Source organism: Ranitomeya variabilis, chromosome 3 (genome assembly GCF_051348905.1).
Source record: "Ranitomeya variabilis isolate aRanVar5 chromosome 3, aRanVar5.hap1, whole genome shotgun sequence".
Taxonomy (NCBI): Eukaryota; Metazoa; Chordata; class Amphibia; order Anura; family Dendrobatidae; genus Ranitomeya; species Ranitomeya variabilis.
In genome coordinates, this window is record NC_135234.1 from 486587719 (window position 1) to 486604627 (window position 16909).

The 16909-nt window shown below is 43.1% G+C and overlaps 1 protein-coding gene across 2 annotated transcripts in view; it reads right to left on the reverse strand.

Annotated features, from left to right (window-relative positions):
• ZBTB11 (zinc finger and BTB domain containing 11) overlaps positions 1–16909 on the reverse strand; it is a 58738-nt gene that overhangs the window by 16556 nt on the left and 25273 nt on the right. For both annotated transcript variants that reach the window (XM_077296766.1, XM_077296765.1), the window contains exons 4-8: positions 14825–15975; positions 8053–8226; positions 1749–1961; positions 1148–1292; positions 154–271 (exon numbers count right to left, since the gene is read on the reverse strand). In XM_077296766.1, coding sequence (XP_077152881.1) covers positions 154–271; positions 1148–1292; positions 1749–1961; positions 8053–8226; positions 14825–15975 — 1801 coding nt within the window. The remainder of the gene's footprint in view (positions 1–153; positions 272–1147; positions 1293–1748; positions 1962–8052; positions 8227–14824; positions 15976–16909) is intronic.

Here is a 16909-nt window from a genome sequence, read left to right on the forward strand (position 1 = left end):
TTGAAAGAATATTTTGGACAGCCTGTGAATACCAGCTGAAGGGAAAAGGCGATGTTACTCAATCTCATTACAGAGGGGTAAAATAAAAGACATCCCCTGTGCGGGGGGCTTGTTGGGTCCAAGACTGTGAGAAGAAACAATGTGGACACTTACTGTGTGCAGCGATATTTCTGAACTTCAGGTTTGGGCTTGTGCTGCTTGAGATGTTTACTGAGACCAGATGCCCGATGGAAAGTTTTCCCACACAGTGTGCAAAGATACTTTGTTTCACCTACAGAACAAAAAGAATCAATTATGCTAAGACTCATTGAAGCCCAAGAGGATAAGGGTACCGTCACACATTGAAATTTCCATCGCTACGACGTTACGATTCGTGACGTTCTAGCGATATCGTTACGATATCGCAGTGTCTGACACGCAGCAGCGATCAGGGATCCTGCTGAGAATCGTACGTCGTAGCAGATCGTATGGAACTTTCTTTCGTCGCTTGATCACCCGCTGACATCGCTGGATCATTGTGTGTGACAGCGATCCAGCGATGTCTTCGCTTGTAACCAGGGTAAACATCGGGTAACTAAGCGCAGGGCCGCGCTTAGTAACCCGATGTTTACCCTGGTTACAAGCGTAAACGTAAAAAAACAAACCGTACATGCTCACCCGTCGGTGTCCTTCAGGTCCCTTGCCGTCTGCTTCCTGCTCTGAGTGCCGGCCGGAAAGTGAGAGCAGATCACAGCGGTGCTGCGATCTGCTCTCACTGTACGGCTGCACTCAGAGCAGGAAGCAGACGGCAAGGGACCTGAAGGACACCGACGGGTGAGTATGTACTGTTTGTTTTTTTACGTTTACGCTGGTAACCAGGGTAAACATCGGGTTACTAAGCGCGGCCCTGCGCTTAGTTACCCGATGTTTACCCTGGTTACCCGGGGACTTCGGCATCGCTCCAGCGCCGTGATTGCAACGTGTGACCGCAGTCTACGACGCTGGAGCGATATTCATACGATCGCTGCGACGTCACGGATCGTGCCGTCGCAGCGATGAAAATTTCAATGTGTGACGGTACCCTAAGGCGGCATTTAGCATTAGCAGCAAACAAGCCATCAGTATGGAAATCTCCACACATGTTGGACGTTCAGCCGCCATGAATTACCTGTATGGGTGCTCACATGTTCCTGCAGGCTGCGGTTGGTCACAAAGGACTTGTCACACAGATTACATTGGAACTGCTTGTGCGTTTCATGTAAAGCCTGGTGCATCTTTAAACCATTCTTGTGAGTGAATGTCTTCTGACAAATCTTAGGAGGAAAAAAAATCTATAAACAACTTGGACTTCTAGAATATATTGATCTAAATGCAATCTTATTCTATTTCCATCTTCATGGGATACTTTAAAAGTCGGATACGAATCTTGAAAAAATAAAAAAACACATAGAAAGCAGTATTTCCTCACTAATACTACAGGTTTACGCTGTATAAGTAGCTTTTTTTGCCCCGCTATTGCTTGGCTTTAGCAGCCGCCACCACCACCACCACCATGGTGGGTGCACTGCTGACATCTATACCAGGTTGGTCTCCTCCCTGTATGTTCACCTGGCAAGCCTCTTGTGTATTCATTATGTTCCCTCATCCCCCTCACATAAGTCCTACTGCGGAACCTGAGGATGCCTGATCAATAAAGTAAAGCTGTAGTACGTGTATCGCTAGCAGACGACCTATACACATCACATTTTATATTACTGCGCCACACTTACCTGGCATTCATGAGGCTTAACGCCAGTATGTTTGAGCATATGTAGCCTCAAAGAGTACATTTTTGGAAGGGTTCTTCCACAAATGTCACATATGTATTGCCGCTTGGTCATTCCTTTGATCTCTTCCGCCTCCATATCCGGCTCTGTTTTACGAGAGTGCCTGATCAAATGGGCACGTAATGACGCCCTGTACTGGAACTCCTTCTTGCACAGCTATAAGATAATTCAGATATACAACACTTTATAAAAAAAATTATTAACTTTCTGTACATTTCTATTTTTTCACTAATCTATATGTGGATGCAGCTTTAGCTAACCAACCCAGCAAAGTGGCCATTTATTTCTTGGCAAGGAAAATTTCCATACAAGATGTTGGTCATTTAAATGACAGCCCTTGGTGACATCCTAGCAGAGCGTATGGATGGTTGTCTTGATGAAACCATTCCCTTTAACAGCTTCAGAACCCCCCCATAGCCTTTTAACGACCGGGAGATCATGCTCCTACTGTATAGTGATGTTCCAAAACGTCATAGCATGGTAGTACAGCTATACATGACTGTGTAAGGAGGGAGTGGGGATTCACCATAGAGAAGGCACAGATGGTTTATTCGCTTCTGTGCCTTCTCCATTGGTGTATATATAGCAGTAAAGCAGCGCTGGGTACACAGTAATAGGAAGCCCCGATGTTGCTTCCTCCTCTATACACAGAGGACATGTGGTCGTTGTGTACAGGGAGAGAACAGGAGCTGCTGGGTGATCAGAAGCCCAGACATCTCTGCTAGTAAGGAGGCTGCATTCACTGTAACAAGGGCTAATGTACCAGCCCCAGTTACAAAAGAAATAAGTTGAAAAAAAAAAATATTTCAATATTTAAATGCCCCCAAAAGAACTATTTATGACCTTATGGAAGGCCCAATGTGTAAAATAAATTAAAAAAAATAAAAAATTACTCTTATTACTGCTGCACCCATAAAAACAAAACAAACAAACAAAAACGTGTCCAATATATAAACATATTTGTCACATAATGGGGAACAATTTTTTAAATGTATTTTAGTAACCCTTTTATGGTCAGAAAAAAAATAAAAAAAAAAAATGGGAAAAGCAGACCTTTATTTCCTTTATTTTTCCACAGATATCAGAGAAAAAAAAATAAAAAAATAAGCACCGTGCATCACAAAGAAAACCTCAAAAAATTACTTGGATAGCCAAATAATTAACTGATTTTTGCCAAGCACAGAATGCAATATACCTACCATACCCTTTAATGGTACATCACCCAACTTTCCACACAGACCCTTACCACTGCTCCTAGTATTCACATGGTATGTCTTTCAACTAACCCCAGCATTACCCCAGTGTTACTTATGACCTTGTTTACTCTGGGTTGATTGTATGCGTCTGGTCTACTCTTAAAGGTACCGTTACACTAAGCGACGCTCCAGTGATATAGACAACGATCCGACCTAAACTAGATCGCTGGAGCGTCGCTGTTAGGTCGCTGTAGAGACGTCAAACACAGCAGCTCCAGAACGATGCAGGAGCGATCCAGTGACGTAACGGCGACTCACTTATCGTTCACGCTCCATGTAAAAACATTGCTGGCATCGTTGCTTTTGCTGTCAAACATGACGATACACGCCGATCTGCCGACCAAATAAAGTTCTGGACTTCTAGCTCCGACCAGCGATATCACAGCAGGATCCTGATCGCTGCTGCGTGTCAAACACAACGAGATCGCTATCCAGGATGCTGCAACGTCACGGATCGTTGTCGTTCTCGTTGGAAAGTTGTTTAGTGTGAAGGTACCTTAAGTCTCTGACCAAGATGAACAGAGACCACTCCTCTCTGCTTCACACCTGAATGCACTTTGTAGCAGATATATTGCATAGCACAAATCTGTCAAGACTTTAGTCTGCAGTGTGTATCCTATAAGGCTATGTGCACACGTTGCAGATTTGCCTCTGGAATTTTTTGTGCGGATTCTGCATCTCTTGGCAGAAAACGCAGGTGCAGATTTGTTGCCCTTTTACCCCTGCGGATTTCTATAATGGAATGTGTAAAAACGCTGCAGATCCGCACAAAAGAAGAGACACGCTACTTCTTTTATTCCGCAGCGTTACCGCACAGAATTTCCCGCAAAATTAGCACAGAATTTTTTTTTACATTGATTTACATTGTACTGTAAATCACTTGTGGATCTGCTTCATTTCTGCACGGTAAAAAACGCTGCGGATCCGCAGGAAATCCGCACCGTGTGCACATACCCTAAGTGTGAAGATCAGAATTAATTCCAGAATTGAACTGAAGGTAACTGGATACAGTCACTGTAAACAATGTTTCTGTTTGTTTTCCCTCTCACCCCTATAATCCTTCACTTTGTAATAACCCCCCTAATCCCTACTCCTAGTAAATAACTGGTCATCTCTTCTTCAATCCTCCCCATCCATCTCGCCTCCTCCTCAGAACTGTTCCTCAACATACAATCCTCTGTCTCCAAACACAGACAGCCACCTCATGAGTTCTCCTGCTCCCACCTGCTAACACTTTCTCTGCTCCTTCTCACTGCTGGTGATATCTCTCCAAATCCTGGTCCTCCTCACCACATCCCCACAGTCAGTTCTACCTCCCATCCACGCTCTATCACAAGTTTCCATAACCTCTCTAACCTTATACCCATTCGCCCAGCCCCCACTTCCCCAGTCCCACTAACAGGAGCTCTATGGAACGCTCGCTCTGTCTGCAACATGCTTTCCTGCATCCATGATCATTTTGTTACTACCAAAATTTCCTTCCTCGCCATCACCGAAACCTCACTCACCCCTTCTGACACAGCCTCCCCTGCTGCACTTTCGTATGCTGGATTCCACCTTTCCCAGATACCCAGCCCCAGCAGCAAGCATGGTGGAGGAGTTGGTTTTCTCCTGTCAGATAACTGCCCCTTCACCCCAATCCAATTACCACCCTCTTTTACCCTCCCTTCCTTTGAGGTGCACTCTGTACGTATCTACTCCCCCTCCAACCTCCAAATGGCTGTCATTTACCGCCCCCCAGGGCCAGCAACCACCTTCTTTGACCACTTCACCACCTGGCTACTTCATTTCCTTTCTGCGGACATGCCCATTATCCTCTTGGGTGACTTCAACATCCCCATTGACACTTCCCTCTCAGCTGCCACTAAACTTCTATCTCTCACTTCCTCCTTTGGCCTCACTCAATGGTCTTCTGCAGCCACCCACAAAGATGGCCACACACTGGACCTCATCTTCACCCGCCTCTACTCCCTAGCTAACCTCTCTAACTTAACTATCAAAGTCATTTTATGTTGTGTGTGTAGCCCATTCACTATCGCCATCTATCCCCAACCCCCTGAAGATGACTGGAGCATCATTGTAAATACATCATTGTAAATACACACCTGTACTTTGTATCTCCCCAACCTCATTGTAGATAGTAAGCTCTCACGAGCAGGGTCGTCTTATTTTGCTTTAATTATTGTATTGTTACTTATGACTTATGTTTGAAATTGTTTAACTGTAAAGAGCTGTGGAATATGTTGGAGCTATATAAATAACTATTATTATTATTAACTCACCTCTTCCTCTTTCTGACCACAACCTACTCACATTCTCTTCCCTCTCCACTCCTTGTCTGCAATCCCCAACCCACAAACTTGCACACCCTCGCAGAAATCTTAAACACCTCGATCTACACTCACTCTCTGAATCCCTCCACCCTCTTACAGACATAAGGTCCCTACACAATGCGGATGCCACTCTATAGAACACCACAATATCTGTAGCTTTGGAATCTGTTGCCCCTGTCACACATACCAAAGCTCGCAAAATCAACAGACAGGCCTGGCACACCAGCCTGACTAAAGAACTGAGGCGAGCTTCCAGGGCTGCTGAGCGCAGATGGAAAAGATCCCACTCCAACGAGCACTTCATCGCATTCAAACAGTCCTTCACTACTTTCAAGGCCACACTCGCTGCAGCAAAACAAACCTACTTGTCTCTCATATCCTCCCTGTCTCACAACCCTAAACAGTTATACAACACCTTCAATTCTCTCCTCCCTCCCCACTCATCTCAGGTGAAGACTTTGCCTCATTTTTCAAGCAGAAGATTGATAGAGACAGTTTTGGTCGGCAACCCCCAAAGCCCTTCCTCCCAAATGCCCAGCCATCCACCTCCAAAACCAACTTCTCCACTCTACTCTCAAGATCACATCTCACCACCTGTGCACTTGACCCGATCCCATGAAACTTCATCCCAAACCTCGCCACAGTCTTCATCCCAACCCTAACCCATCTCTTCAACCGATCCCTAACAACTGGTGTTTTCCCCTCAAGCTTTCAGCATGCCTCAATCACACCTATCCTCAAATAGCAATATCTTGACCCATCCTCTGTATTTAGCTATCGCCCAGTATCACTTATCCCTTATGCCTCAAAACTACTGGAACAACACGTCCATCTTGAACTGTCCTCCCATCTCTCTTCCTGCTCCCTCTTCAACCGCTTACAATCTGGCTTCCGGTCACACCACTCCACTGAAACTGCCCTAACTAAGGTCACCATTGAAATATTAACCACGAAGAGCAAGCGACACTACTCTCTCCTCCTCCTCCTGGACCTGTCCTCTGCCTTTGTCACAGTGGACCATTTCCTATTATTACAGACCCGCTCATCCCTTGGTATCACACACTCGGCCCTCTCCTGGATCCTGTCATACCTGACAGACCGGACATTCAGCGTCTCCCACTCACACACCACCTCCTCACATCGCCCCCTATCTGTTGGAATCCCGCAAGGTTCAGTCCTAGGGCCCCTGCCCTTCTCCATTTACACCTTTGGCCTGGGACATGGCTTTCAGTATCACCTCTATGCTGATGACACACAGATCTACATCTCTGGACCAGATAGCACCTCCCTACTAACCAGAATCCCTCAATGTCTGTCCGCTGTTCTGCTCACTCCCCCCAGTCCCACAAGCTCGCTGCCTCGGGGTAATCCTTGACACTGATCTCTCCTTCAAACCATATATCCAAACCCTTTCCACTTCCTGCCGACTTCAACTCAAAAATATTTCACGGATCCGTACATTCCTAAACCAAGAATCTGCAAAAACCCTAGCCCATGCCCTCATCATCTCTCGCCTCAACTACTGTAACCTCCTGCTCTGTGGCCTCCCCTCTAACACTCTCGCACCCCTCCAATCTATTCTAAACTCTGCTGCCCGACTAATCCACCTGTCCCCCCCACTATTTCCCGGCCTCTCCCCTCTGTCAATCCCTGCACTGGCTCCCCATTACCCAGAGACTCCAGTGCAAAACCCTAACCATGGCATACAAAGCCACCACAACTTCTGCCCTCCATACATCTGTGACCTCGTCTCCCAGTATTTACCTGCACGCAACCTCCGATCCTCACAAGATCTCCTTCTCTACTCCCCTCTTCCCACAATTGCATACAAGATTTCTCCCGCGCATCACCCCTACTCTGGAACTTTCTACCACAACATATCAGACTCTCGCCTACCATCGAAACCTTGAAAAAGGACCTGAAGACCTACCTCTTCCGACAAGCCTAGAACCCGCAGTAACCACCAACAGACCAAACCGCTGCACGACATGTAAAGCGCCATGGAATAAATGGTGCTATAATAATAAATAATAACCAGGAAAGGGGACAGCAGCTATGAATAAATAGCAGCCTGGAAATATGGCTGACAACCCAGCAGGGAAAACTATGATAACCATTTAAGTTGTCAGACAGCCATGAATTAGCTGAACATAATCTGAAATGTTGTGATGTACTATATTATCTTTGCAAGGGCTTGTTCAGACGAATGCATTATCCGTCCATATGAAAAAATGTAGGATATCTAGTACACTGACCAATGCAAGTCAAAGTGGTAGTCACATTAATGTTTTTACATACTGACTGATACTCTGCGCGTATTAAAAAAATGAAAATAAATAAATAATTGCAGTATGAACTACTTTGATCTTTATCTTGAATCAGACTATCATACATCAATGGGTGCGCAAAAAATAAATCACATGTGGGTTATCGGTATGTCGTGATTTTGACATACATTGAAATAACAATGGAAACTTTATTTGACCTTTATTATTTATTAAATTGTGCATATAAATATGGATGCCATACAAATGGACAAAACGGACATATGTATGGCACATATATAACAAGAAGTCATGTTTTTTCTGGACGATTTCGCTCTTTTGAACCTACCCTAACTCCAATAATATGTAACATAACCCTCATTATGTAACTTACCGGGCATTTGAATTTTTTGATGTGATCATGACTCATACTGTGCATTATCATGGCATACTTGCGCTGAAATATCATTCCACATTCCTTACACGTGTGATGCTCTTCTACCTCTGGGGCGTCTTTCTTCGGTGGCAGCATTATCTTTTTACCTCTCTGCACCAATTTCCTAGCAGCCTTTAAAAGAAGAAAAATACATAACCTTTGAGCCCACTTTCTTTGGCAATAAAATCTTCACTGGATTACGGGAACAGGGACATTGTCATTTTGACCTGTATTAAACATAACTATTAAACTACAATGACATGTAAAAGTTTGGACACTCCAGAAGAAAATTACTGTTATTGTGAACAGTTAAGAAAGTTGAAGATGAAATGATCTCTAAATGTCCTAATGTTATAGATGACACATTTCCTTTGTATTTTAGGCAAAACAAATATATATTCGCTTACATTTAAAAAAAAAATTACAAAAAGTGCAAACGTTTGGGCACCCTGTATGGTTAGTACCTAGTAGCACCCCCTTTTGCAAGTCTCAGAGCTTGTAAACGCTTTTTGTAGCCAGACAAGAGTTTTTAAAATTCTTGTTTGTGGGATTTTCATCCATTCTTCCAGTTCTGTGAGATTCCTGGGTCGTCTTCTCTGCTATTTTGAGGTCTAGCCACAGATTTTCAATGATGTTCAGATCAGAGGACTGTGAGGGCCAATGTAAAACCTTCAGCTTGAGCCTTTTGAGGTAGTCTATTGTGAATTTTGACGTGTGTTTAGGATCATTATCCATTTGTAGAAGCCATCCTCTTTTCAACTTTAGCTTTTTACAGATTGTGTTATGTTTGTATCTAGAATTTGTTGAAACTTCATTTAAAGCCATTCTTCCCTCTACCCACGAAATGTTCCCCGTGCCATGAGCTGCAACACTACCCCAAAGCATGATTGATCCACCCCCATGGTTAATGGTTGTTGACATGTTCTTTTCCTGAAATTCTGTGCCCTTTTTCTCCACACATACCTTTGATCATTGTGTCCAAAGAGTTCCAGTTTAACCTCTTCAGTCCATAGAACTTGTTTCCATTATGCATCAGGCTTGTTCAAATGTTCTTTTGCATACTTCTGATGATTAATTTCATGGGGAGGACACAGAAGAGGTTTTCTTCTGATGACTCTACCATGAAGGCCATATTTGCACTAGTCTCTGAACAATAGAACAATGTACCACGACTTCACAGTCTGCTAAATCTTTCTGAAGGTCTTTTGCAGTCAAGCAGGGGTTCTGATTTTCATCACGTGGTGTTTCCTAACGATGACTGTGAACAAGCCATAACTCTAACAGGCCAATTAAGGTCTGAAACCTTGGCCAAAGTTACCTGAGAACACCAGTCTCCAAGAAACTTTAGCATTGGCCAATTTTCCTTTTTATAATTTTTTATAATGTAAAAAATTACAATATACTGTATATACTCGAATATAAGCCGACCCGAGCATAAGCAGAGACCCCTAATTTTGCCACAAAAAAGTAGGAAAACTTAATGACTCGCGTATAAGCCTAGGGTGGAAAATGCAGCAGCTACTGGTAAATTTCAAAAATAAAAATAGATACCAATAAAAGTAAAATTGAGACATCAGTAGGTTAAGCGTTTTTGAATATCCATATTGAATCTGGAGCCCCATATAATGCTCCATATAGTTCATGATAGCCCCATAAGATGTTCCATACAGTTCATGATGGGCCCCATAAGATGCTTCATACAAAATACGCCTTATGTATTGCTCCATAAAGTTTATGGGTCATTCCACATCAAGTGGACCAGTTTTAAAAATCGTCCCCACTCGACCTTCTCCGATTTTGCTGAAAATTTATAAGGATGTACATGTATGTTTGAAAAGAGGTTCTGTAAATTTGTAGGGCCAGATCTCCAATACATTGGGCACTGTTGACCTTTCGCTGGAGGTTCCACCAAGCCTGCGGCTTCAGCTAAGAGGATTTTGCAAACTTTGGCACATAGCCATTAGAGTTCTATACTGGCTATGATGCTGAAATTTGGCATACTAGCTCAACTTTTGCTGCTAAACACGATAAAATTATTACCGGCTATGACAAAACAATATTTCGGCCGCAAATTTGTGTCAAAGTAGCTTGAAAAACGTGTTGCATAAAATTTATGCCAAACTTTGCCCATATATAACTCAAGACCAAAAACCAATAGTAACTGGTGCTTTGCCCTGTACACCAAACATCTACATTACTTTGCATTGCTGCAATATCACGGTCAAAGCATATGTATTTGTGGAAATATTCACACCCACATATGATGAAAAACTTAAAAAAAACGAATTTTACCTATTTTTAGGTCAAATTTCTCAAAAAGGGTACCCCTAAAATATATTAATTCTGATATAATTAGAAAGAGCACATTTTTCTCTACAAGGATCATTGGGGGTTTTTTGGAGTCTCTCAGTTTAAGAAATGAAAAATGCCACTGAACATGGTGTTATTTATTAATACGCAATGAATGGTAACTGCACTATTCAAACCCTTGCGTTGGTCCATGGTGGTTATACCACAACCAATTCCCTAAGAATTGGTAGTATAATCCTATTAAGAATTGTAAGAATGCTGTCTTTCGAGAATTGGCAGCCCCATCGCCTAGGAGCCATGGCCGATAGCCGTGCAAGGCGAGCCTCGGGCGGTCTCTTTATCGCAGGTTCCGAAGCCTGAGGGTGGGTGTCTTTGCCTAGGATCCCAAGCCTAATATTGGGTATCTTTTGTTGGTTCCCAAGCCATAATGTTCAGTCTAAGTGGTCTGGAATTGTTGCTGAATTTGCAACATAATCAGTTCAGAGAAGCTGGATTGTCGGCCCATTGCTGTTGCAGCTGGTGCTGGAATTATTGCAATGATTGACTGCTCGGGAATCCAGCATGTATCATTTCTCACAGGCCAGTGAAAGAAGCTAGCTGGTCCATGAGGATGCATAAAATTTATTAATGCATTATGCTCGTCGACTGAAATTTCAGAAATATTTCTAATCCACCAGTTCCTATCGTAAATGCAGGCAATGTATTGCCCTGGCTGGAGGTTTGAAATTGGCACAAAAGGCATTTCTGATCTGACAGATCTATCTACATGGGCAATGAAAGATGATGGGTCATTTGACACCCTTGAAATGCAAATCTTTTTGTCATCAATTGGCACAAACTGGTGATTTTCTCTTGTTCCAGCAATCGTATGTCCATCTTTGAACCTTTCCTCTTGAACTACCCGTATTTCGTCAATTTTTTCATTTGGAACAAAAAAAAAAACCTTGATTCCATGCAGTTGCTTGTTGCAAAAGTTGAATAAATCCACCGGGGTCAGTATTTGGTTTTCAGTTGGGCGTTGAAGACTGGCACGAGCTGCCAAACTCTTTGCTGTCTCTCCAATCCCATCACAGGGCGACTCTCCATGACTGGTACCAAAAAAATTCCATTCAGCGCTGATATTGAAATCAGCATTGTGGTGGCACAAGTTGAGAAAATTTTTGAAATTTTTGTACTGGGCTGCAGATCCATCGCTGAAGTAGTGGATATGACGAATCCCATAGATGAGAGTCTTGAGATACTCCACAATTACTGTTAAGAAAGTGTGGACTACAACTGTGTCATGTCGTGAGCAATCACTGATTATGCACAAGCTGATGTTCTGCGCAGCTTCACCATTTAACTCCTTGAAGTAAATTACAAATGGGTGTACTGTAGCTTGACTATTTTCCCAGTGGAAACCTTGAATGGCATCTTGAACAATAAATGAGTAATTTTCAGCAAAGTCCATAAGGATCACAAACTCTCCAGGTCTCAGGTTTTCCTTCAACGATTTCAGACTGCAACTTTGATGCTTGGCGATGTAGTGATGGCTACAAAGTTTAGAAATTTTCAAAACCATTTCTTCCATGAATTCTCTATAGTCAGTTGTTTGGTATCAAGCGTGTCTCGATCAGTGTGAATCCATTGTTTGAACGGAATAATATCTTCAGGGTCACTGTTGACAAACACATTGACTAGAAATTCTTTTAAAACTTCAGGACCCGGGCATTTATCACAACGGCCAAGCATACAGTCCTTGGATTCAATTCCACAGACCATTTTGCACATGAGCTCTTTGTAGTCATCATTGATTGGGCATGCTGCAAGCATTAGTTTGACATTTTGGTGAATGGTACATTATAATATATAATATTATAATGGTATTATTACAACTCTTAATAGGATTATAATACCAATTCTTAGGGAATTGGTTGTGGTATAACCACCATGGACCAACGCAAGGGTTTGAATAGTGCAGTTACCATTCATTGCGTATTAATAAATAACACCATGTTCAGTGGCATTTTTCATTTCTTAAACTGAGAGACTCCAAAAAACCCCCAATGATCCTTGTAGAGAAAAATGTGCTCTTTCTAATGATATCAGAATTAATATATTTTAGGGGTACCCTTTTTGAGAAATTTGACCTAAAAATAGGTAAAATTCGTTTTTTTTAAGTTTTTCATCATATGTGGGTGTGAATATTTCCACAAATACATATGCTTTGACCGTGATATTGCAGCAATGCAAAGTAATGTAGATGTTTGGTGTACAGGGCAAAGCACCAGTTACTATTGGTTTTTGGTCTTGAGTTATATATGGGCAAAGTTTGGCATAAATTTTATGCAACACGTTTTTCAAGCTACTTTGACACAAATTTGCGGCCGAAATATTGTTTTGTCATAGCCGGTAATAATTTTATCGTGTTTAGCAGCAAAAGTTGAGCTAGTATGCCAAATTTCAGCATCATAGCCAGTATAGAACTCTAATGGCTATGTGCCAAAGTTTGCAAAATACTCTTAGCTGAAGCCGCAGGCTTGGTGGAACCTCCAGCGAAAGGTCAACAGTGCCCAATGTATTGGAGATCTGGCCCTAAAAATTTACAGAACCTCTTTTCAAACATACATGTACATCCTTATAAATTTTCAGCAAAATCGGAGAAGGTCGAGTGGGGACCACTGGTCCACTTGGCATGGAATGACCCTTATGATGGGCCCCATATAATGCTGCGTAAAGGTTGATTATAGCCCCATAAGATGCTCCATAGAAACTTTAGCCCCATATGCTGCTGCTGTGATTAAAGAAAAGAAAAATGACTTGCTCACCTCTTGTCCTGAGCAGGCGGGGACACCGGCACTTACGATATTCACCTGTCTCCGTTCCACCGCTGCACACTAAACACGTCATCGCGCCCTCTGACCTGAACGTCACAGCCAGAGGACGCGGAAGATACAGAGGCGCGTGGCGGTGGAACGGAGACAGGTGAATATCGCATGGCTCACCTCCACCGTTATACTCACGCTCCTGGAGCGGTCCCCGCTTCTCCGATGCGATGGCAGCTTGTTCCTGTGTTCAGCGGTCACTGGTACCGCTCATTAAAGTAAGGAATATGCGGCTCCACCCCTATGGGAGTGGAGTTGCACCCATATTCATTACTTTAGTGAGCGGTACCACGTGTCCGCTGAACACAGGAAGGGCTGTGTGCGCCAGAGAAGCAGGGACATGCAGAGACGAGCCGGGAGCAGGCAAGTATGATGGACAGCTGCAGCTCCCCCTCCCCCGCCGTCCCCCTGGCGCAATGACTCGAGCATAACCAAGAGGGGTATTTTCAGCCAAAAAAAAAAAAAAAAATGGGCTGAAAATCTCGGCTTATACTGGAGTATATACGGTATATTTTTTTTCCTTAAAATACAAAGGAAATGTGTCATCTATAACTTCAGACCTTTTAGAGATCGTTTCATCTTCACTTGCTTAACTGTTCACATTAGTAATTTTGACCAGAGGTAAACAAACTTTTACATGCTACTGTATGCTCGTGCAGAATTGCAAGCACAAATGTCCCCAGTATTTCTGGCTTGGTGTCTCCCATCTGCTCTATAAGCCCAAATTCTGGAAAGGGAAGTTTTTACAATACAACTACATGGTAGGTGCAGGAGAGTAAGAATGCAATGTAACAGAGTGGCTGATATCAAAGGTTGGAAGTTCTGACCAGCTCCTAAGTAAGGCACGACAACCACACTAGACTTTATTTGCAGATCTTATATTGAACTCCTGCTAATATAGGCAGATATTATTTGTTTTTGTAATAACGCAATATAAAAAAAAAAAGAAAATCAGATGTAAAAATTAAAAATGATAGAATAGATAGATAGATAGATAGATAGATAGATAGATAGATAGATAGATAGATAGATAGATAGATAGATAGATAGATAGAGAAAAAATGGAACAGCACAATGCTCACCAATGGTGGGTGCCTGGCCCCCCGGACAAAATGGTCCACTCATCTATCCAAGATGCATACAAAAATAGTAAAAAGAAGGCAGCACTCCAAGACTTTCCGGTAGAAAAAATGTGAAGTTTTTAATCGACCCACATCACTGCGCGACGTTTCGGCTCCATGAGCCTTTTTTCATGGAGCCGAAACGTCGCGCAGTGATGTGGGTCGATTAAAAACTTCACATTTTTTCTACCGGAAAGTCTTGGAGTGCTGTATATATATATATATATATATATATATATATCACGACTTTTTAGTGCTAGTAGCAGGATGCAATTTCCAAACATTCATATAGCGACAAATTGCACAGAGCAGTATATAAAATATATCTACTTACATCAAACCAAGAAGGGCTCACAATATGATCAACGTATTCTACACAGTCACTGGAACTGCAATTAACTAGTTTACAAAAAAAGTGCTTAATCAAATCTTTACCTGTTGAACAGCAGACTTGGGGATGGACTTTCTATTACAGTTCTTCTTGTCTTTGCCTCTGTGTAGTTGTACGTATTCACCTTCTCCAACAGAGCGTTCTCGTAACTTGCTTTTATATGGATCCATTTCGGACGATCCTGGACTTTCAGGGGCGGTGGTATCTGTTCCAGAAGACTGACTATCCACTTTGGAAGAGCAAGGTCCGTCAACTGCAGCTCCTTCACTAGATGCTCCGTCGGCATCATCCGGGATGGCTGGGGCGCTTTCTACATCGGTGGGAGAATCTATTGACTTGGACGTCTTACCACGCTTTCTCTTTAAGCTCTCGATAGCCTTTGATTCGAGTTCTTTCTCCTCATTAACATCTACATCCAAACAAGGTGATCCTTGGGCATCGAGAGGATGTGTTACTTCAGAGTGCTGGGTATTTCTAGCTAGATCTACCTGCTCTTCTACAGCACTCTGGCTGGGTATCTCCTGTGTTTCAGATCCTTGCACGTTGGTGAAAGATGGCTGGCTTTCCAAGGACTCAGAACTAACTTGCACTTCAGACATAATAATCTCCTGAACAGTTTCTACGGTTTGCTGAGGTGCAAGTGACACCACATCAATAATTGTAGGAAGAAGGACGTCCGGCTGCACATCCGAAGCAGAATTTGAGATGTAAATTGCTGTTGTGCCGTCAATAGAGCTGACCTGGGTGCCAACGGAATCACCCGGTATATCGGCACCATTTGTCAGTTCTATGGTGTCTACAGATAGAGTTGTTGAAATGGTATTTGGCTGCGAAGCTGCGCTTGCTATTATTTCCTGCGTACCCGGACACTTCACATTCCACACGGTCAATATCTGTTGCCCACTTTCCACCTCTTTCACTATAGATAATTTTGGCGTGCTTACATTCCCTGCCTCTCCCACTTTGAGGACCTCCACGTTCGTATCTAAAGCTACAGTGTGAACACCTCCTTTCTGATACAAGGTGAGCTGCTTTTCTTCCATCTGTTTATGCACAGATTCACATATTTCTAACACTTCATGCATGTAGAGATGGCGAGCGAGCATTACCAACTCAGCCATGCTGCAGAAATCAAAGCACAATTCAGAGGTGTAAGCAAATTCTAGCAGTGGCAGAAAGCTGGCCTTGAAAAATCCTAGAAATTAAGCAAATGAAAAAAACAAACAAAACCATCATGAGATCACAGTAATATGGCGCTATAAAAATGTATAATAATAATAATAAATAATATGTTAAGAATGGTGCATGGCTGGTGCGGGTGTAAGGAAAGGGCTCAGGAGCTGAACCTGCTCCACGGACGATGAGGGCAAGCTGTGCTGTACAGCCAGCATCTGCCACTAACAGCAGCAACTGAAGCTTGCACTGATCACTGCTGTTAAGCTGCTTAAATGTCACTACCAATATCTGACAGCGGCATTCACGTCATGCAATCAGGGTAATGTGGCAATTTGGATGCCCATTGGCCCCACATGCCATGCTCATGGGATGCTGATAGGTTGCTATGTTAGACGGGGGTCTGCAAAATTTATTTATAAAAAAATGCCCTGCACACTGAGAACACAAAATTCATGTCATCCATGTGACACGCTTCGGCAACGGGGAGAAAGCGCTACAGTAAGCGCTGTTCCCCTGCAGCAGGTGCTGAAAACGCTCTCATCATTCTCCCCTGCTCTGCCAGTGATCAGCGCAGGCAGAGGGGAATGATGAGTGTTATATTAAAGTCAGAACAATGACAGCAGGTGGGGGCTTTTGGGACTCTTACTCTCATCATCCGACACTTGCTGCCGCTAATAACAGTGACAGCAGGAGCGGAGGATCGGGGTATTCCTCACACACCTCCTGCGATATAACAAAAGAAATGAATAAAAAACCCGCCGTGGGTTCCCCCCTATTTTAACAAACCAGGTAAAACTCACAGCTGGGGACTGCAACCCTCAGCTGTCAGCAAGGTTGGTTATCAAGAATAGAGGTGTCTCCATGCTGTTTTGTTAATTTAAATAAATGTTTAAGAACAGCGTGGGGTCCCCACCATTTTTGACAACCAGCCTTGCTAAAGTTCACAGCTGGAG